The 16,658-nt window shown below is 39.2% G+C and overlaps 1 protein-coding gene across 3 annotated transcripts in view; it reads left to right on the top strand.

The window, feature by feature from the left end:
- Positions 1 to 16,658, top strand: part of AGMO (alkylglycerol monooxygenase) — a 347,454-nt gene that overhangs the window by 130,696 nt on the left and 200,100 nt on the right. For all 3 annotated transcript variants that reach the window (XM_073676470.1, XM_073676469.1, XM_073676468.1), the window contains 3 exons: positions 1,728 to 1,823; positions 10,492 to 10,558; positions 15,977 to 16,042. In XM_073676470.1, the coding sequence (XP_073532571.1) occupies positions 1,728 to 1,823; positions 10,492 to 10,558; positions 15,977 to 16,042 (229 nt within the window). The remainder of the gene's footprint in view (positions 1 to 1,727; positions 1,824 to 10,491; positions 10,559 to 15,976; positions 16,043 to 16,658) is intronic.

A 16,658-nucleotide genomic window follows, 5' to 3' on the forward strand; every position in this document is an offset into this window, starting at 1 on the left:
GCATTATTTTTTGCCATTATTATTATTATTTCATTTTTATTTATTATTCTTGCATTTTTTTGTATGAATTATTATTTTGCAATATTTTTTGCACTTATTATTATTAATGTTATTATTTTTTTTGAAAATTATTCTTGCATTTTTTATTTATTATTATTTACATTATTTTTTTGCAATTATTATTATTATTGCATTTTTATTTATTATTATTATTATTATTATTATTATTGGATTTTTTTGTATGTATTATCATTTTGCAATATTTTTGGTACTTATTATTATTAATATTATTTTTTTTAATTATTCTTACATTTCTTATTTATTATTATTTACATTATTTTTTGCAATTATTATTATTATTATTATTGCATTTTTATTTATTATTATTATTATTGCATTTCTTATTTCTTATCATTTACATTATTTTTTGCAATTATTATTATTGCATTTTTATTTATTATTATTATATATTTTTTGCATTATTTTTTGTAATTATTATTATTAGTAGTATTTTTTGCATTATTTTTATATTTTTGTCATTATTTTTGTGTAATTTTTCTTAAATTAGTGATACAATATAATTTATACATTTATATATCAGTGTTTGATATGTTTTTGCATTATTTATTTTAAGTTATCTTTTTTGCAGTCATTTATATAGTCTTATTAATATTGTTTATGCATTAATATTTTTTATTTGTGTAGTTATTTTTTATTATTAAACTTGTTTTTCATTATTATTTATTGTAATAGTACTATACTATTATGATCAATAATAATTTCATCATTTCTTTTACACCTGTCTCTTGTTCTTCATGTCCTTCATACTCCAATGCATCCAGTGATTTTTGGATTATTTTGTTACATTTATTTTTCTTATCTGTATCATCTCTATTTCTGCAACATTGTAGAACAGAAAAAAAAAAGTAAAACAAATTTCATAAAAGACCAGAAAAGACCAAAAGCAAATAGAATTGTAGAACAAAAACAGACACAATTATAAGAGAAATTGACAATGAGTAATAATAATAATATTTTTATGTGGGGATATAATTTTTATATTACATTTAGTTGATTATATATTTTTACATTATTATTATTATTATTTGCAACATTAATAATATTTTACAGATGCGCCACCTTCATATAATATATGAAGCAGACGCACCACCGATGTAGCGCTTTCCATCTTTCTTTATTTTACCCTTGCACAATTCCCCCCCACTATCCACGTTTGCAGGGAACTGCGGTGCGACCCCCATCCAAGTAAATAGGGTCAGCTGCAGTTCCTTGCGCAGTCAGGAAAGAAATGAATAGGGGGAATTCTTCACTCTCAGTATCAGTGGGGGTCCCATAAGTTGGACCCTACAGATCATAAAGTGATTCTATAATATGGTTACCATATGTAATCACTTTATGAGACAGGAAAACCCCTTGTAGAGGTTTAGAAGAACGCTTCCAAAAACAGCACCACCCCTGCTCACTGGTTGTATTTGGTATTGCAACTCATCAAAATGATTGGGGAGGAGCAGCAATACCACATACTACCTGTAGGCTGATGTTGTACTGTGTTTAAAAAAAAAGAGTAATTTTTTTTTCTCCAACCCCTTTAAGATGGGTAAGAGTAGGAAACAAAATATTGAAAAGGAAATGCATCCCTATCTACTAAGTAGCATTTATTATTTCTTGTCTGCATAACCTCTTGTTTTTTTCTTCTTGACTTTTAGATGTTCTACTGGCCAATGGCCCTCTTCATCCCTCCGTCCGTATTTGCTGTCCACCTCCAGTTTAATCTCCTGTACCAATTCTGGATCCACACTGAGGTAGACATTCTGGTTATTTCTTGCCTCCGCTTTTTGCTTTGGGCATTGTCCACCAGAACCTGATTTATTGTGTATGAGAAATCTTCGTCTGACTTCCTTAAAGAGAACCATGTGTTGGCTTCTCGGGAATATATTGCCGAGTTTATAAGGAACAATGAGAGCAGTTGGTCTCAATTAGATAACATTCTTTTGTTCGATCTGTAGAATATCAGCACCCCCCCCCCCTTTCCTTCCATGTAACCGGCGTCTGCATCTTGTAACATTTTGGGTCTTGATAGGAGAATACATTTTCGATAGATTTTCCTGCCAAGGTAAAAAAAAAAAAAAACAAGTTGAGATTTCCGAAATTATTAATTGGAAATTGTGGATATGTCTATTTCATACCAAGGAGAGTCTGGGGTTTTAGGGTGTGATGGGAACAAGCCAGTCATCTGATAAGATAAAAAGTCATATTGTTTGCTGAAAGACCTGAAGGCATCTTCATTCACATTGTCCTAATGAGTAAAACCACTGCAATATCCAACATAGACTTCTACTCAACTGTTGGGTCCACAAGACCTTCAATAAGATCTTTGGGGACACTGGTTCTACTAAACCAAGAGAAAATCCAAAGTCACATTGCAATGGTCTTTCAAACCCATCAATGTGTGCACCGCTGTGCTCCTCCCAGTGTCAGACCATCTTGCTGAGCTGCCTCGTGCAAAACTTCCAGCACAGCAACATCCTCCTGTACCTGGAAAGTCTCCATCCAGCTATAGAGACGAGTGGCCAGACTCTGCCGGAATTTAAAAACACTGTGTTCTGCAGAGTTTTGCTTCCTTGGCCTATCTCCTGCCATCAGTGGATATATTAGGCAGCTTCTCCCTCCACACCTTGTCTGCGTTTAGGTCCTAGATGCAGTTTCTCACTAGTTCCCTGTCAAGGTTCAATATTGTTTTGACTCTCCCCTTACCAAATCGGCCTGTTTATTAATTTATTCTGTTCTCTCCGCTCCAGACCCTGGCTTTGTATTTTCAACCTATGCCACCCGCCCCATCTCACAACGTCTCTGTCTTCACCTTCTGTGCTTCGTATTTGTGCTTTTGACCCACAGGTCAGCTGCTGTAGGTCCACGGACTGCCCTGCAGTTGAACCTGGTGACAATCCTAACGTCCCATGCCTAGCCTCACCATCAGAGGCTCTGATGAACACCAGTTAGTAATATAGAGTAAGCTCGGCCAGTGGCGCAGTGGGTTCACACCCATCATCGTCACGTATGTACATAGAAGCAGTATTATAGTTGTTATATTCTTGTACATAGGGGCAGTATTATAGTAGTTATATTCTTGTACATAGGAGCAGTATTATAGTAGTTATATTCCTGTACATAGGGGCAGTATTATAGTAGTTATATTCTTGTACATAGGGGGCAGTATTATAGAAGTTATATTCTTATAAACAGGTGGCAATATTGTTGTAGTTATATTCTAGTACTTAGGAGCAGTATTATAGTAGTTATATTCTTGTACATAGGAGCAGTATTATAGTAGTTATATTCTTGTACATAGGAGCAGTATTATAGTAGTTATATTCTTGTACACAGGAGCAGTATTATAGTAGTTATATTCTTGTACATAGGGGGCAGTATTATAGTAGTTATATTCTTGTACATAGTGTCAGTATTATAGTAGTTATATTCTTGTACATAGGAGCAGTATTATAGTAGTTATATTCTTGTACATAGGAGCAGTATTATGGTAGTTATATTCTTGTACATAGTGGGCAGTATTATAGTACTTATATTCTTGTACATTAGGGGTAGTATTATATTAGTTATATTCTTGTACATAGGGGGCAGTATTATAGTAGTTATATTCTTGTACATTAGGGGTAGTATTATATTAGTTATATTCTTGTACATAGGGGGCAGTATTATAGTAGTTATATTCTTGTACATAGGGAGGAGTATTATAGTAGTTATATTCTTGTACATAGGGGCAGTATTATAGTAGTTATATTCTTGTACATAGGAGCAGTATTATATTAGTTATATTCTTGTACATAGGAGCAGTATTATAGTAGTTATATTATTGTACATAGGGGCAGTATTATAGTAGTTATATTCTTGTACATAGGAGCAGTATTATAGTAGTTATATTCTTGTACATAGGAGCAGTATTATAGTAGTTATATTATTGTACATAGGGGCAGTATTATAGTAGTTATATTCTTGGACATAGGGACAGTATTATAGTAGTTATATTCTTGTACATAGGGAGCAGTATCATAGCAGTTATATTCTTGTATATAGGAGCAGTATTATAGTAGTTATATTCTTATACATAGGAGCAGTATTATAGTAGTTATATTCTTGTACATAGGAGTAGTATTATAGTAGTTATATTCTTGTACATAGGGGCAGTATTATAGTAGTTATATTATTGTACATAGGGGGCAGTATTATAGTAGTTATATTCTTGTACATAGGGACAGTATTATAGTAGTTATATTCTTGTACATAGGAGCAGTATTATAGTAGTTATATTCTTGTACATAGGAGCAGTATTATAGTAGTTATATTATTGTACATAGGGGGCAGTATTATAGTAGTTATATTCTTGTACATAGGAGCAGTATTATAGTAGTTATATTCTTGTACATAGGGGGCAGTATTATAGTAGTTATATTCTTTTACATAGGGGGCAGTATTATAGTAGTTATATTCTTGTACATAGGGGCAGTATTATAGTAGTTATATTCTTGTACATAGGGGCAGTATTATAGTAGTTATATTCTTGTACATAGGGGCAGTATTATAGTAGTTATATTCTTGAACATATGGACAGTATTATAGGAGATATTTTCTGGTACAAATAGTAATGCATTATTGGTTATGTTATGCTATCTAGATGGATAGATTATTGAATAATTCAGATTTCTTACAGGAAATAGTACATTTGGACGCTTCTCTTTTATCCGGTTATACAAAGTTTCGCCCCCAGCAGTTCGCCCCCAGCAGTTCGCCCCCATCTGTTCGCCTCCAGGTACATTTCGCCCCCGCACATTTTGCCCCCGCACGTTTCGCCCCCGGACGTTTCGAACTGGGGGCAATATGTGCGGGGGTGAGATGTGCGGGGGCAAAACATCCTGGGCGCCAAATGCTGGGGACGAAAGGTGCGGGGGTGAAATGTACCCGGGGGCGAATTGCTGGGGGCGAACTGCTGGGGGCGAAACATCCAATTCCCCTTTTATCCATTGTATATCCACATTCTGGTGTAGCTGAGGCTGGAGTGGCCTTTATTTCTCATCTCCCGGCTCTGTAGAGTCTCCCCCTCTGGAGCTCTGTATTATCCTAACATGGCTAACTTGCTGAGATTGTTTTATCTCCAATCATCAAATATTTTCTTTGTACGCTGTAGTATGGACATGCGGCTATGGTTGTGTAATGCGCTCAATGAAGTAGAAAACGGCCTCATCAGGTAGAAAAACAGAATAAATCAGGATTGAATCCTAAGATTTGCGTTTTGCGAGACTAAGGAAACAAGCAGTAATCCCCAGTGTTGGTTTTGCTTGCCTCTGTCCCCTGCTGAGATTTTGCTTTACAAATGCGTCCACTGACTCCATCTGTGTAAATACGGTGAGCGGACGCCTTACTTGAGTTTCTAACTCGTAGCCACAATCTGTTCTACGAAATCTAGGTACATAAGAGCTGTACTTTTGAGTAAAAGTTTCACTAGATTTTGTATTGATCCCGACATATATACAAGATTCTCATCAAGATGTTCAGCTCTCTGCTGGTTGCTACTGCAGTTACTACCAGAGCCACTATAAAAGCACAGGCAGGGAATGCAGCAGCAATTGTATGGTGAATCTGGATAGTAAAAAGACGTTACATCTCACATCTTAGCCATAGAGATAGGAAGTGAAAGCCATAAAACACTGAACAAACTGTACTGTTATTGAGTGACAGCACAGCAGTGAAGAAAATAAGAGAACTGTGTCATACACAGTTAGGAGGGCAATTTTACAGTACTTTCCATTTCCCGCAAATCCAATTTTTGTTGAAAAATAAGGCGAATCTGGAGAATCTGAATTTCAAAGGATTCCGTCATCTCTATTCAAAACCTTAAAGAAAAGTGAATTTTGTTGCTTTCAGTTGGGTGCACGCATTGCGCATGCAGGTTTCCAAAATAGCAGAGGAGCCGCGGCATTTTTGGTTATACCTGTATCAATATTTTTGGCAGTGCTAAGCCAGAGAATGATCATCAATCCCGGTAATCACTAATTGTCTTAAGGGGATTGTCCTAGAAAATACATTTCTATTCACTGGATTGGTGATGAATGTTAGATTTTTGGGGGGCTTTATCCCTGGCCCCTCAATGATCAATAGAATGATGACATTTTGATTTGCCACACATTTTTCATACGATTTAGGCCTTTTTTCAAGTAGCGGCTTAGTTAGTTTTCTGATTTTTTACATCAATGTGGCTTTTATAGATTTACTACACTAATTCATAAAATGCAACTTTTTTAAAAAAAAAAGTTGCAAAATTTGGCACAACTCTACTTGAGTTTTTTTTATGTACGCCTGATATTTTACATAGTACCATAGGTTGAATAAAGATCTAGGTCCATCCAGTTCAACCTTTCTCCCACGATTGTACTCCCTACATTAACTTACTAACTTACTGGGACCGAGCCTCACAAATGTATTATTACCATTTTTATTATTGCTGCACTATTACAGTTAAAAATGAACCTGTATATAATTTTTTAATTGGTTTTATATTTTGTGTTACTCTTGTGATTCTAATAATGGTATTACTAAAATCCCTATGTCTAAATCTGTTGATCCAGAAGAAGGCAAAAACCCCAGGACTCATTCAGCCAATTTATGTCACAGGGGAAGAATTCCTTCTTGACCCCTAGAACCCTGGATCATCCTAATTATGATACTAGTTATGTAATTACTATTATCGTATTAAATGTACTACTATAGGTGTAATATTTTGTCTAATTTAACTGTAGCCCACAATGTTATGTGTAGTGAGGAAATCATCCAGCCCTTGTATAAAGCTGCTATAGTGTCGGCCCCTGTATAAAGCTGTTATAGTGTCGGCCCCTGTATAAAGCTGTTATAGTGTCGGCCCTTGTATAAAGCTGTTATAGTGTCGGCCATCACTACCTCTTGTGGTCGGCATCCCACAGTCTGACTGCTCTGACTGTAAAGAACCCTTTCCTGTTTAGGTGCCAGAATCGCCTTTCTTCCACCCGCAATGAGCCCCCTGGTCCTTAGTATGGTCACTATACTATATCCCTGAGGAAGCCACGGCGGTGGCGTAATACGTGCGGCCTGACTTAGTGTCATTTTCTCCCCCCTTTATGAACATTTACGGTCTGTGTCATATATACACACTCTTTTTATCTTTTGGTATATATTATTGATTAGATATTTGGTTGCCTTATTGTCCTTTCCTATATTGGGTAGTATTAGGGTACACTTTCTATAGGCCAGAAGGGCTTTATATCTATACATAGATCATTTAGATTGGAGTATTAATAATTTTATATACTTACTATACCAATATATACAGTACAGACCAAAAGTTTGGACACACCTTCTCATTTAAAGATTTTTCTGTATTTTCATGACTATGAAAATTGTACATTCACACTGAAGGCATCAAAACTATGAATTAACACATGTGGAATTATATACTTAACAAAAAAGTGTGAAACAACTGAAAATATGTCTTATATTCTAGGTTCTTCAAAGTAGCCACCTTTTGCTTTGATGACTGCTTTGTACACTCTTGGCATTCTCTTGATGGTAGTCACCAGAAATGGTTTTCACTTCACAGGTGTGCCCTGTCAGGTTTAATAAGTGGGATTTCTTGCCTTATAAATGGGGTTGGGACCATCAGTTGTGTTGTGCAGAAGTCAGGTGGATACACAGCTGATAGTCCTACTGAATAGACTGTTAGAATTTGTATTATGGCAAGAAAAAAGCAGCTAAGTAAAGAAAAACGAGTGGCCATCATTACTTTAAGAAATGAAGGTCAGTCAGTGCGAAAAATTGGGAAAACTTTGAAAGTGTCCCCAAGTACAGTTGCAAAAACCATCAAGCGCTACAAAGAAACTGGCTCACATGAGGACCGCCCCAGGAAAGGAAGACCAAGAGTCACCTCTGCTTCTGAGGATAAGTTTATCCGAGTCACCAGCCTCAGAAATCGCAGGTTAACAGCAGCTCAGATTAGAGACCAGGTCAATGCCACACAGAGTTCTAGCAGCAGACACATCTCTATAACAACTGTTAAGAGGAGACTTTGTGCAGCAGGCCTTCATGGTAAAATAGCTGCTAGGAAACCACTGCTAAGGACAGGCAACAAGCAGAAGAGACTTGTTTGGGCTAAAGAACACAAGGAATGGACATTAGACCAGTGGAAATCTGTGCTTTGGTCTGATGAGTCCAAATTTGAGATCTTTGGTTCCAACCACCGTGTCTTTGTACGACGCAGAAAAGGTGAACGGATGGACACTACATGCATGGTTCCCACCGTGAAGCATGGAGGAGGAGGTGTGATGGTGTGGGGGGGCTTTGCTGGTGACACTGTTGGGGATTTATTCAAAATTGAAGGCATACTGAACAAGCATGGCTACCACAGCATCTTGCAGCGGCATGCTATTCCATCCGGTTTGCGTTTAGTTGGACCATCATTTTTTTTTCAACAGGACAATGACCCCAAACACACCTCCAGGCTGTGTAAGGGCTATTTGACCAAGAAGGAGAGTGATGGGGTGCTACGTCAGATGACCTGGCCTCCACAGACACCAGACCTGAACCCAATCGAGATGGTTTGGGGTGAGCTGGACCGCAGAGTGAAGGCAAAAGGGCCAACAAGTGCTAAGCATCTCTGGGAACTCCTTCAAGATTGTTGGAAGACCATTTCCGGTGGCTACCTCTTGAAGCTCATCAAGAGAATGCCAAGAGTGTGCAAAGCAGTCATCAAAGCAAAAGGTGGCTACTTTGAAGAACCTAGAATATAAGACATATTTTCAGTTGTTTCACACTTTTTTGTTAAGTATATAATTCCACAAGTGTTAATTCATAGTTTTGATGCCTTCAGTGTGAATGTACAATTTTCATAGTCATGAAAATACAGAAAAATCTTTAAATGAGAAGGTGTGTCCAAACCTTTGGTCTGTACTGTATATGTTCAGATTTGGGGGAGTTCTACATATTGCCTCTTTAATATTAAATGGACTCTATGTATATTTCTATACATTTCACTTTGAGGGGACTTTCTACATGGTTTTATGTATGTTTTAATTGTCAGTGTGTGTTCAATGTTCTAAATAAAATTGACATATGTATATTTCTTCAATCCTTGTTGTTTGATATTTATTTGTTATTCAGAATACTTGGTGCCCAATATGTGTACCCCTTGTCCTCTTTTTCGTTCCCTTGAATTCCTTTGAGGGTTTTGGCACAGTATTCCATTATAAAATATGTGGAGCCAGGATAGTTCTTTGTTTCTAACCACCACTTCAAGCCATCATGGGCCCGGATTCATCATTTGTGGGTTTTTTAAGTCATTTTTCTTTCTTTATCTTGTGGTAGTAGCTGATGTTTTTTGATACAAATTCATAAAATTGGTTCACATTGGTTTATGAATTTTTTGCGTTTTTGTTTTTGAAAAAATATTTTTTTTCTGTCTTTAACCATTTTTGCAACTTTTTAGTTTAAAAAAGTTTCACATTTTGCAAAATTTTGAAAAATTGCTTAAACAATAAAATCCTTAGTGTACATAAAATCACTTTTGGTGCGGCTGTAGAAGTACGTTTGGTCAAATGTTGCCACTTTTTAAAAAATTGCAAATGATGAATCGGGAGAAAACATCTAGAAAAAACTGTAAACCAACGGCCCAAAATGGCAACCTAAAAAAAAATAAAAAATATGGGTGAATACATATAAAATAGACTTTAAAAAGCGCAGATGGAAAGATGAATTTGGTGTAAGCAAAAAAAGACACAAAACACCAAAAACAGACACAAATGCAATAATGAGTCGGCCCATGAGTGTTCAAAAAGTACTTAAAAAAAAACAAGAAAATCAATTGCATAACTGATCTTTTTCCACAGTTAAAAAAAAAAAAATGAAATAAATAGTCAAGAGATGAGCGAACCTGAACTTAAATGTTTGAGGTTCGTAGAGGACACTCGGTGTCAAGTGCAAAACTCCAAACATGGACTTCTCCCTTGAGTTTGTTTTAAAGTTCGGAGCTCCAGGGGAAGTGCAGTCCCTCCGGGGAAGTCAGAGAGAGAGAGAGATTTTGCAGATACAAAGTTCAGGTTCCCATTATTTTCAATGGGGATCGAGTTCTAGTTTCAAGTTCGGCTACAGTTCAAGTTCGGATACCAGAATCCGAACTTCCACCGGTCCGTTCATCCCTACTTCATGACTTCAGAAAGCAACGTAAAGGAAAGAAAAAGTTATGCCTTCCGGAACACAGTGAGACAAAAACGAAAATAAAAAAAATTGCTCCAATCTAAAGACACATCCTTTAAGGGTAATAATGGAAGGGGAAAGACTTGTGCTTCCTTTCATGTATTTTGCAAAAATGTTGGCACTTTTTCCTAGTTCTATAATATATGACGTTGTACAATGACAATATGTCTTTCCCTACAGTTCATAAATAATCTGGGTCCACTGGAGCTGATCCTCAATACTCCAAGTCATCACCGAGTCCATCATGGTAGGTTCCTTGTGGCAGAGGAGACAGGGGTGGCTCCGGTGTAGACCCACTTTTTACTTGACTAATAAGTACAAAATATTAAAGCATAATTCACATTAGGAGACATCTGACTTAGCTTCCATTGACGAGATACCTCGGTTTCTTGTAGGCACATGATCATCTAAGTTTGGTGATTCCATGACCGGCATCTACTAGAGACAATGTTGACCTCATTAGTGACCCCATCAATCTACAGTCATGGCCAAAAGTTTTGAGAATGACACCAAAATTATATTTTCACATGATCTGCTGGCCTCTGGTTTTTATTAGTATTTGTCTGATGTTTATATCACATACAGAAATATAATTGCAATCATATTATGAGTACCAATAGGTTATATTGACAGTTAGAATGAGTTAATGCAGCAAGTCAATATTTGCAGTGTTGCCCCTTCTTCTTCAAGACCTCTGTAATCCTTCCTGGCATGCTCTCAATCAACTTTTGGACCAAATCCTGACTGATAGCAGTCCATTCTTGCATAATCAATGCTTGCATTTTGCCAGAATTTGTTGATTTTTGTTTGTCCACCCGTCTCTTGATGATTGACCACAAGTTCTCAATGGGATTAAGATCTGGGGAGTTTCCAGGCCATGGACCCAAAATCTCTATGTTTTGTTCCATGAGCCATTTAGTTATCACTAGTGTTGAGCGATACCTTCCGATATCAGGAAATATCGTATCGGATTGGATCGGGCCGATACCCAAAAAGTATCGGATATCGCCGATTCCGATACCGGAAACCAATGCAAGTCAATGGGACACAAATATCGGAATGAAAATAAACCCTTTCTTTCCTTGTAGGTTAATTCTACATGAAGTAAAACAACTAAGAATAATGTAGAATGACATGAAAAGCCGGCAATTCATCAGCGGCATACACCGGTACCCGACAATTTACAACAGAAAGAATAGAGCATCACACATAGATTAGATAGATAGAAACATGTCAGTCACATATATATGAAGTACAGTGACAGTGTTGCTTACTGTACTTGTCATTTAGTGTAAAGGATTTATTAAAAAAAATATTAGTGTTTTCGTGCACCGTCTCTTTAAAAAAGCCGGCCGGCAATTCAGCAGCGGTACCCGACAATTTATAACAGACAGAATAGAGCTTCACACATAGATTAGATAGATAGAAACATGTCAGTCACATATATATGAAGTACAATGACAGTGTTGCTTACTGTACTTGTCATTTAGTGTAAAGGATTTATTTAAAAAAATATTAGTGTTTTCGTGCACCGTCTCTTTAAAAAAGCCGGCCGGCAATTCAGCATCTGTACCCGACAATTTATAACAGACAGAATAGAGCTTCACACATAGATTAGATAGATAGAAACATGTCAGCCACATATATAAGAAGTACAGTGACAGTATTGCTTACTGTACTTGTCATTTAGTGTAAAGGATTTATTTAAAAAAATATTAGTGTTTTCATGCACCGTCTCTTTAAGAAAGCCGGCCGGCAATTCAGCAGCGGTACCCGACAATTTAGAATAGAAAGAATAGAGAATCACACATAGATTAGATAGATAGAAACATGTCAGTCACATATATATGAAGTACAGTGACAGTGTTGCTTACTGTACTTGTCATTTAGTGTTAAAATAAAGGATTTATTTAAAAAAAAATTGGCGTGGGGTTCCCCTTAATTTTAGGCTCTAGCGGAGGTTAAGCAGACAGCTGGGGCAAATGTTTGAAGCCTGGGAAGGGGGTAATACCCACGGAGCTTCCCAGGCTACTAATATCAGCCCCCAGCTGAATACCTAGCCTTTACTAGCTATTAAAATGGGGGAACCCCCCCAAAAAAATGACGTGGGGTCCCCCCTAATTTAATAGCTAGCAAAGGCTAGGCAGACAGCTGGGGGCTGATATTAATAGCCCAGGAAGGGAGCCATGAATATTGGCCCCCTCCCAGGCTAGAAACACCAGCCGTCAGCCGCCCCAGAAATGGCGCATCCATAGGGACATGAGCTGAACTCAGCTCACCTCATGCACGTCACTGACAGCGTGGGAAAATTCTCCTGCACTCAGCGCTTCAGCGTGAGAATTCTACCACATAATTTAGGGACTGCATCTTTATTAACTCCTCAAATGTCATTTAGTGTTAAAATAATGGATTTATTTAAAAAAAAAATAGCGTGGGATCCCCCATAATTTTAGTCTCTAGCGGAGGTTAAGCAGACGGCTGGGGCAGATGTTTGAAGCCTGGGAAGGGGGTAAAACCCACGGAGCTTCCCAGGCTACTAATATCAGCCCCCAGCTGAATACCTAGCCTTTACTAGCTATTAAATGGGGGACCCCCCCCAAAAAAATGACGTGGGGTCCCCCCTATTTTAATAGCTAGCAAAGGCTAGGCAGACAGCTGGGGGCTGATATTAATAGCCCAGGAAGGGTGCCATGAATATTGGCCCCCTCACAGGCTAGAAACACCAGTCGTCAGCTGCCCCAGAAATGGCGCATCCATAGGATGCGCCAACTCTGGCACTTAGCCTCGCTCTTCCACGCTGCCCTGGTGCGGTGGCAGGGGGTAATAGTGGTGGGGTTCATGTCAGCGCCAGCTGCCATGAAGCCCAGGTTAGTAATGATGGGCGTCTATAAGACACCCCCATTACTAACCTACAAAGTGTTAAAAAGAAAAAACACACTACACCCAGAAAAAAATAATTTATTTGAAATAAAACACACAGTTTTATTTAATTCTTAGTTTACTAAAAATAATAGTTACCTGTCCACGTTCCTGCGCTGATCTCCCATGCACAGCTGTCACATCTGGAGATGGTGACAGCTGTGCATGGCTGCTGTAAGCTCACGCTGCCGGGAACACGTCCGCTCCCGGCAGCGGGAGCCACTGACTGAGGTCACCGGAGTGCATTCAGGCAGCGCAGCTCCGGAGACCTCCTTTATGGCACTGCTGTACCGTGGGAATTTCTCACGATAAAGCAGGGCCGTAAAGGAGCTAACCGGAGCAGCGCTGCATGAACTCCGGTGAACCCTTACGGCCCCGTCATTCTAGCGGCGGCAGCGGTTCAGAGCGGTCACATTCTATGTGGCTGCTCTGAACTGGAGATCTTCGTGGGACACTCGTGGACTGCTACGGGGGGGTAAGGATAAGGTTGTGGTTTATTATTTTATATTTTATTACAGGAGATCGATGGCTTCGGGGAATTAGGTGTCTTGGTGAGTATAGGTGTAGTTTTTTATTTTTTACTTTATTTTAGGTGGCGATCGGCGGGGACAGGTAATGTATGAACTAATTTATTGTAGGTAACCACTGGCCACCAATGACATGTATTTAACATTTATTGGGGACACAGTAGGGCAATTTAAATAGCAGGATCAGGCTGATGGGAACTACTGCTCCCATCGAGCTGATCCTGCTGGCAGGAGTGGACGGGGGACAGACATAGGCCGATGGGAGTAGTAGTGTCACATCGGCCTATGTCTGCCTGCACGCACACACACCCGCACACATCGCACAGACACCGCGCACACCCGCACAAACATCGCGCACACACACGCACAGACACCCCGCACACACACTAATCATGACGGGCTGATGGTCTGGGAAGTGAGGCTGACCTGTGCGGCCGTGGGAAAGTTCATGTGAGTTCATGCAGTCAAGCATGAACTCACATGAACCCTCTGAGGGCAACGCGGCGACTTCAAATGAACAGCTGATCGGCATCAGCTGATACCTCAGCTGTTCATTTGAAATAACCGGCGGGAAAGCGCAGCACAGAACGGGAAAGCCGGCGGTGAAGTCTTTTCACTGCCGGCTTCCCCGCCCGGGTCCTTCACTCCCCGCTCCTTGGAGCTGCGCTCCCCGCCCGGTCCTAACTTACGATCGGGATGGGAGGTGGCGAGGGGAGCGGAGGATCGGGGTGGGAGGCTGCGGGGAAGCAGTATGGGGCTGTGTGATTGTTTAAAAGCCGGCGGCTTTTTACCGCCCGCCGGCTTTTAAACAATCAGGAGAATTCTCCCCCGCTGGGATGGCATTCTGATGACAGGCTGGATCGCGCTGCCATCCAACTTGTCATCCTTCACAGACACTGCAGAGCGCAGGCATTATGGGAACTTCCGATTCCGGTATCCGATATTGTAAAAGTATCGGAATTAAGTATCGGAATTCCGATACCGCGAATATCGGCCGATACCCGATATTACAGTATCGGAATGCTCAACACTAGTTATCACCTTTGCTTTATGGCAAGGTGCTCCATCATGCTGGAAAAGGCATTGTTGGGCGCCAAACTGCTCTTGGACGGTTGGGAGAAGTTGCTCTTGGAGGACATTCTGGAACCATTCTTTATTCATGGCTGTGTTTTTAGGCAAGACTATGAGTGAGCCGATTCCCTTGGCTGAGAAGCAACCCCACACATGAATGGTTTCAGGATGCTTTACAGTTGGCATGAGACAAGACTGGTGGTAGCGCTCACCTCTTCTTCTCCGAATAAGCTGTTTTCCAGATGTCCCAAACAATCGAAAAGGGGATTCATCATAGAAAATGACTTTGCCCCAGTCCTCAGCAGTCCACTCCCTGTACCTTTTGCAGAATATCAGTCGGTCCCTGATGTTTTTTCTCGAGAGAAGAGGCTTCTTTGCTGCCCTCCTTGAAACCAGCCCTTGCTCAAAGAGTCTCCGCGTCACAGTGCGTGCAGAAGCACTCACACCAGCCTGCTGCCATTCCTGAGCAAGCTCGGCACTGCTGGTAGTCCGATCCCGCAGCTGAAACAGTTTTAAGATACGGTCCTGGCGCTTGCTGGTCTTTCTTGGGCGCCCTGGAGCCTTTTTGACAACAATGGAAGCTCTCTCCTTGAAGTTCTTGATGATGCGATAGATTGTTGACTGAGGTGCAATCTTTGTAGCTGCGATACTCTTCCCTGTTAGGCCATTTTTGTGCAGTGCAATGATGGCTGCACGTGTTTCTTTAGAGATAACCATGGTTAACTGAAGAGAAACAATGATACCAAGAACCAGCCTCCTTTTAAAGTGTCCAGTGATGTCATTCTTACTTAATCATGACTGATTGATCGCCAGCCCTGTCCTCATCAACACCCACACCTGTGTTAATGGATCAATCACTAAAACGATGTTAGCTGCTCCTTTTAAGGCAGGACTGCAATGATGTTGAAATGTGTTTTGGGGGTTAAAGTTCATTTTCTGGGCAAATATTGACTTTGCAAGTACAGTAATTGCTGTTAAGCTGATCACTCTTTGACATTCAGGAGTATATGCAAATTGCCATTACAAAAAATGAAGCCGTAAACTTTGGAAAAATTACTATTTGTCTCATTCTCAATACTTTTGGCCATGACTGTACTGAGAATATTGTTAGCATTTTTTATGCATAAACTTTCCAAAAATTTTTACAGGTAGAAACCCATACTGCATCGATTCTAATTATGGCGGCACACTGATTATCTGGGACCGGATATTTGGTAAGTGATCACCTCGTGTCCAACTGTCTCATATACTTTTCTTATGACGCTCTCTCTGATAGTCACATACAAATGGATTCTGCACCATATGTTGTTTTTATTGAAAAAAGGTTCAGTCATTATTGTATTTGCACCTTTTTTGTCGTTTTTGGTGTTTTTCACCTGGTTTTGATTTGCTCCAAATGCCTTTTTTTTTTTAAATCTATTTGATGTGTGTCCGTCTGTTTTTTCTAAGGTCATCATTGTGGCCGATGTTTGGAGTTTCCAGATGTTTTTGGTTGAGTAAAAAAAAGAAAAAGTTGTCAAAATTTGCACAGATTTACTCTAGTTTTCCCCTGGAGTGAGTGATTTTCTGTATGCCTGCAAATTTTGCAACATTTTATCAGAACATGCGACTTTTTGCGGCAAAAATTAACAAAAAAAAAAAAGGTTAAAAAAAAAAAAAAAGCGCATTTTTGATTTTGCGAAAAATTCATGAACTACATGTGCAGTTATTAAGAATTTGGTGCCAAAAACATCAATAGCTACCAAAAAAAGAAAAATAGCTTAAAAAAACCCTCAATTGATGAATGGGGCCAGAAGATTCTTGGTGCGTCCCTTAAAAATGCTTATTTAC

The sequence above is a fragment of the Phyllobates terribilis genome, unplaced genomic scaffold (genome assembly GCF_046119375.1).
Source record: "Phyllobates terribilis strain yellow unplaced genomic scaffold, ASM4611937v1 Scaffold_4__5_contigs__length_816908805, whole genome shotgun sequence".
NCBI classification, from domain to species: Eukaryota; Metazoa; Chordata; class Amphibia; order Anura; family Dendrobatidae; genus Phyllobates; species Phyllobates terribilis.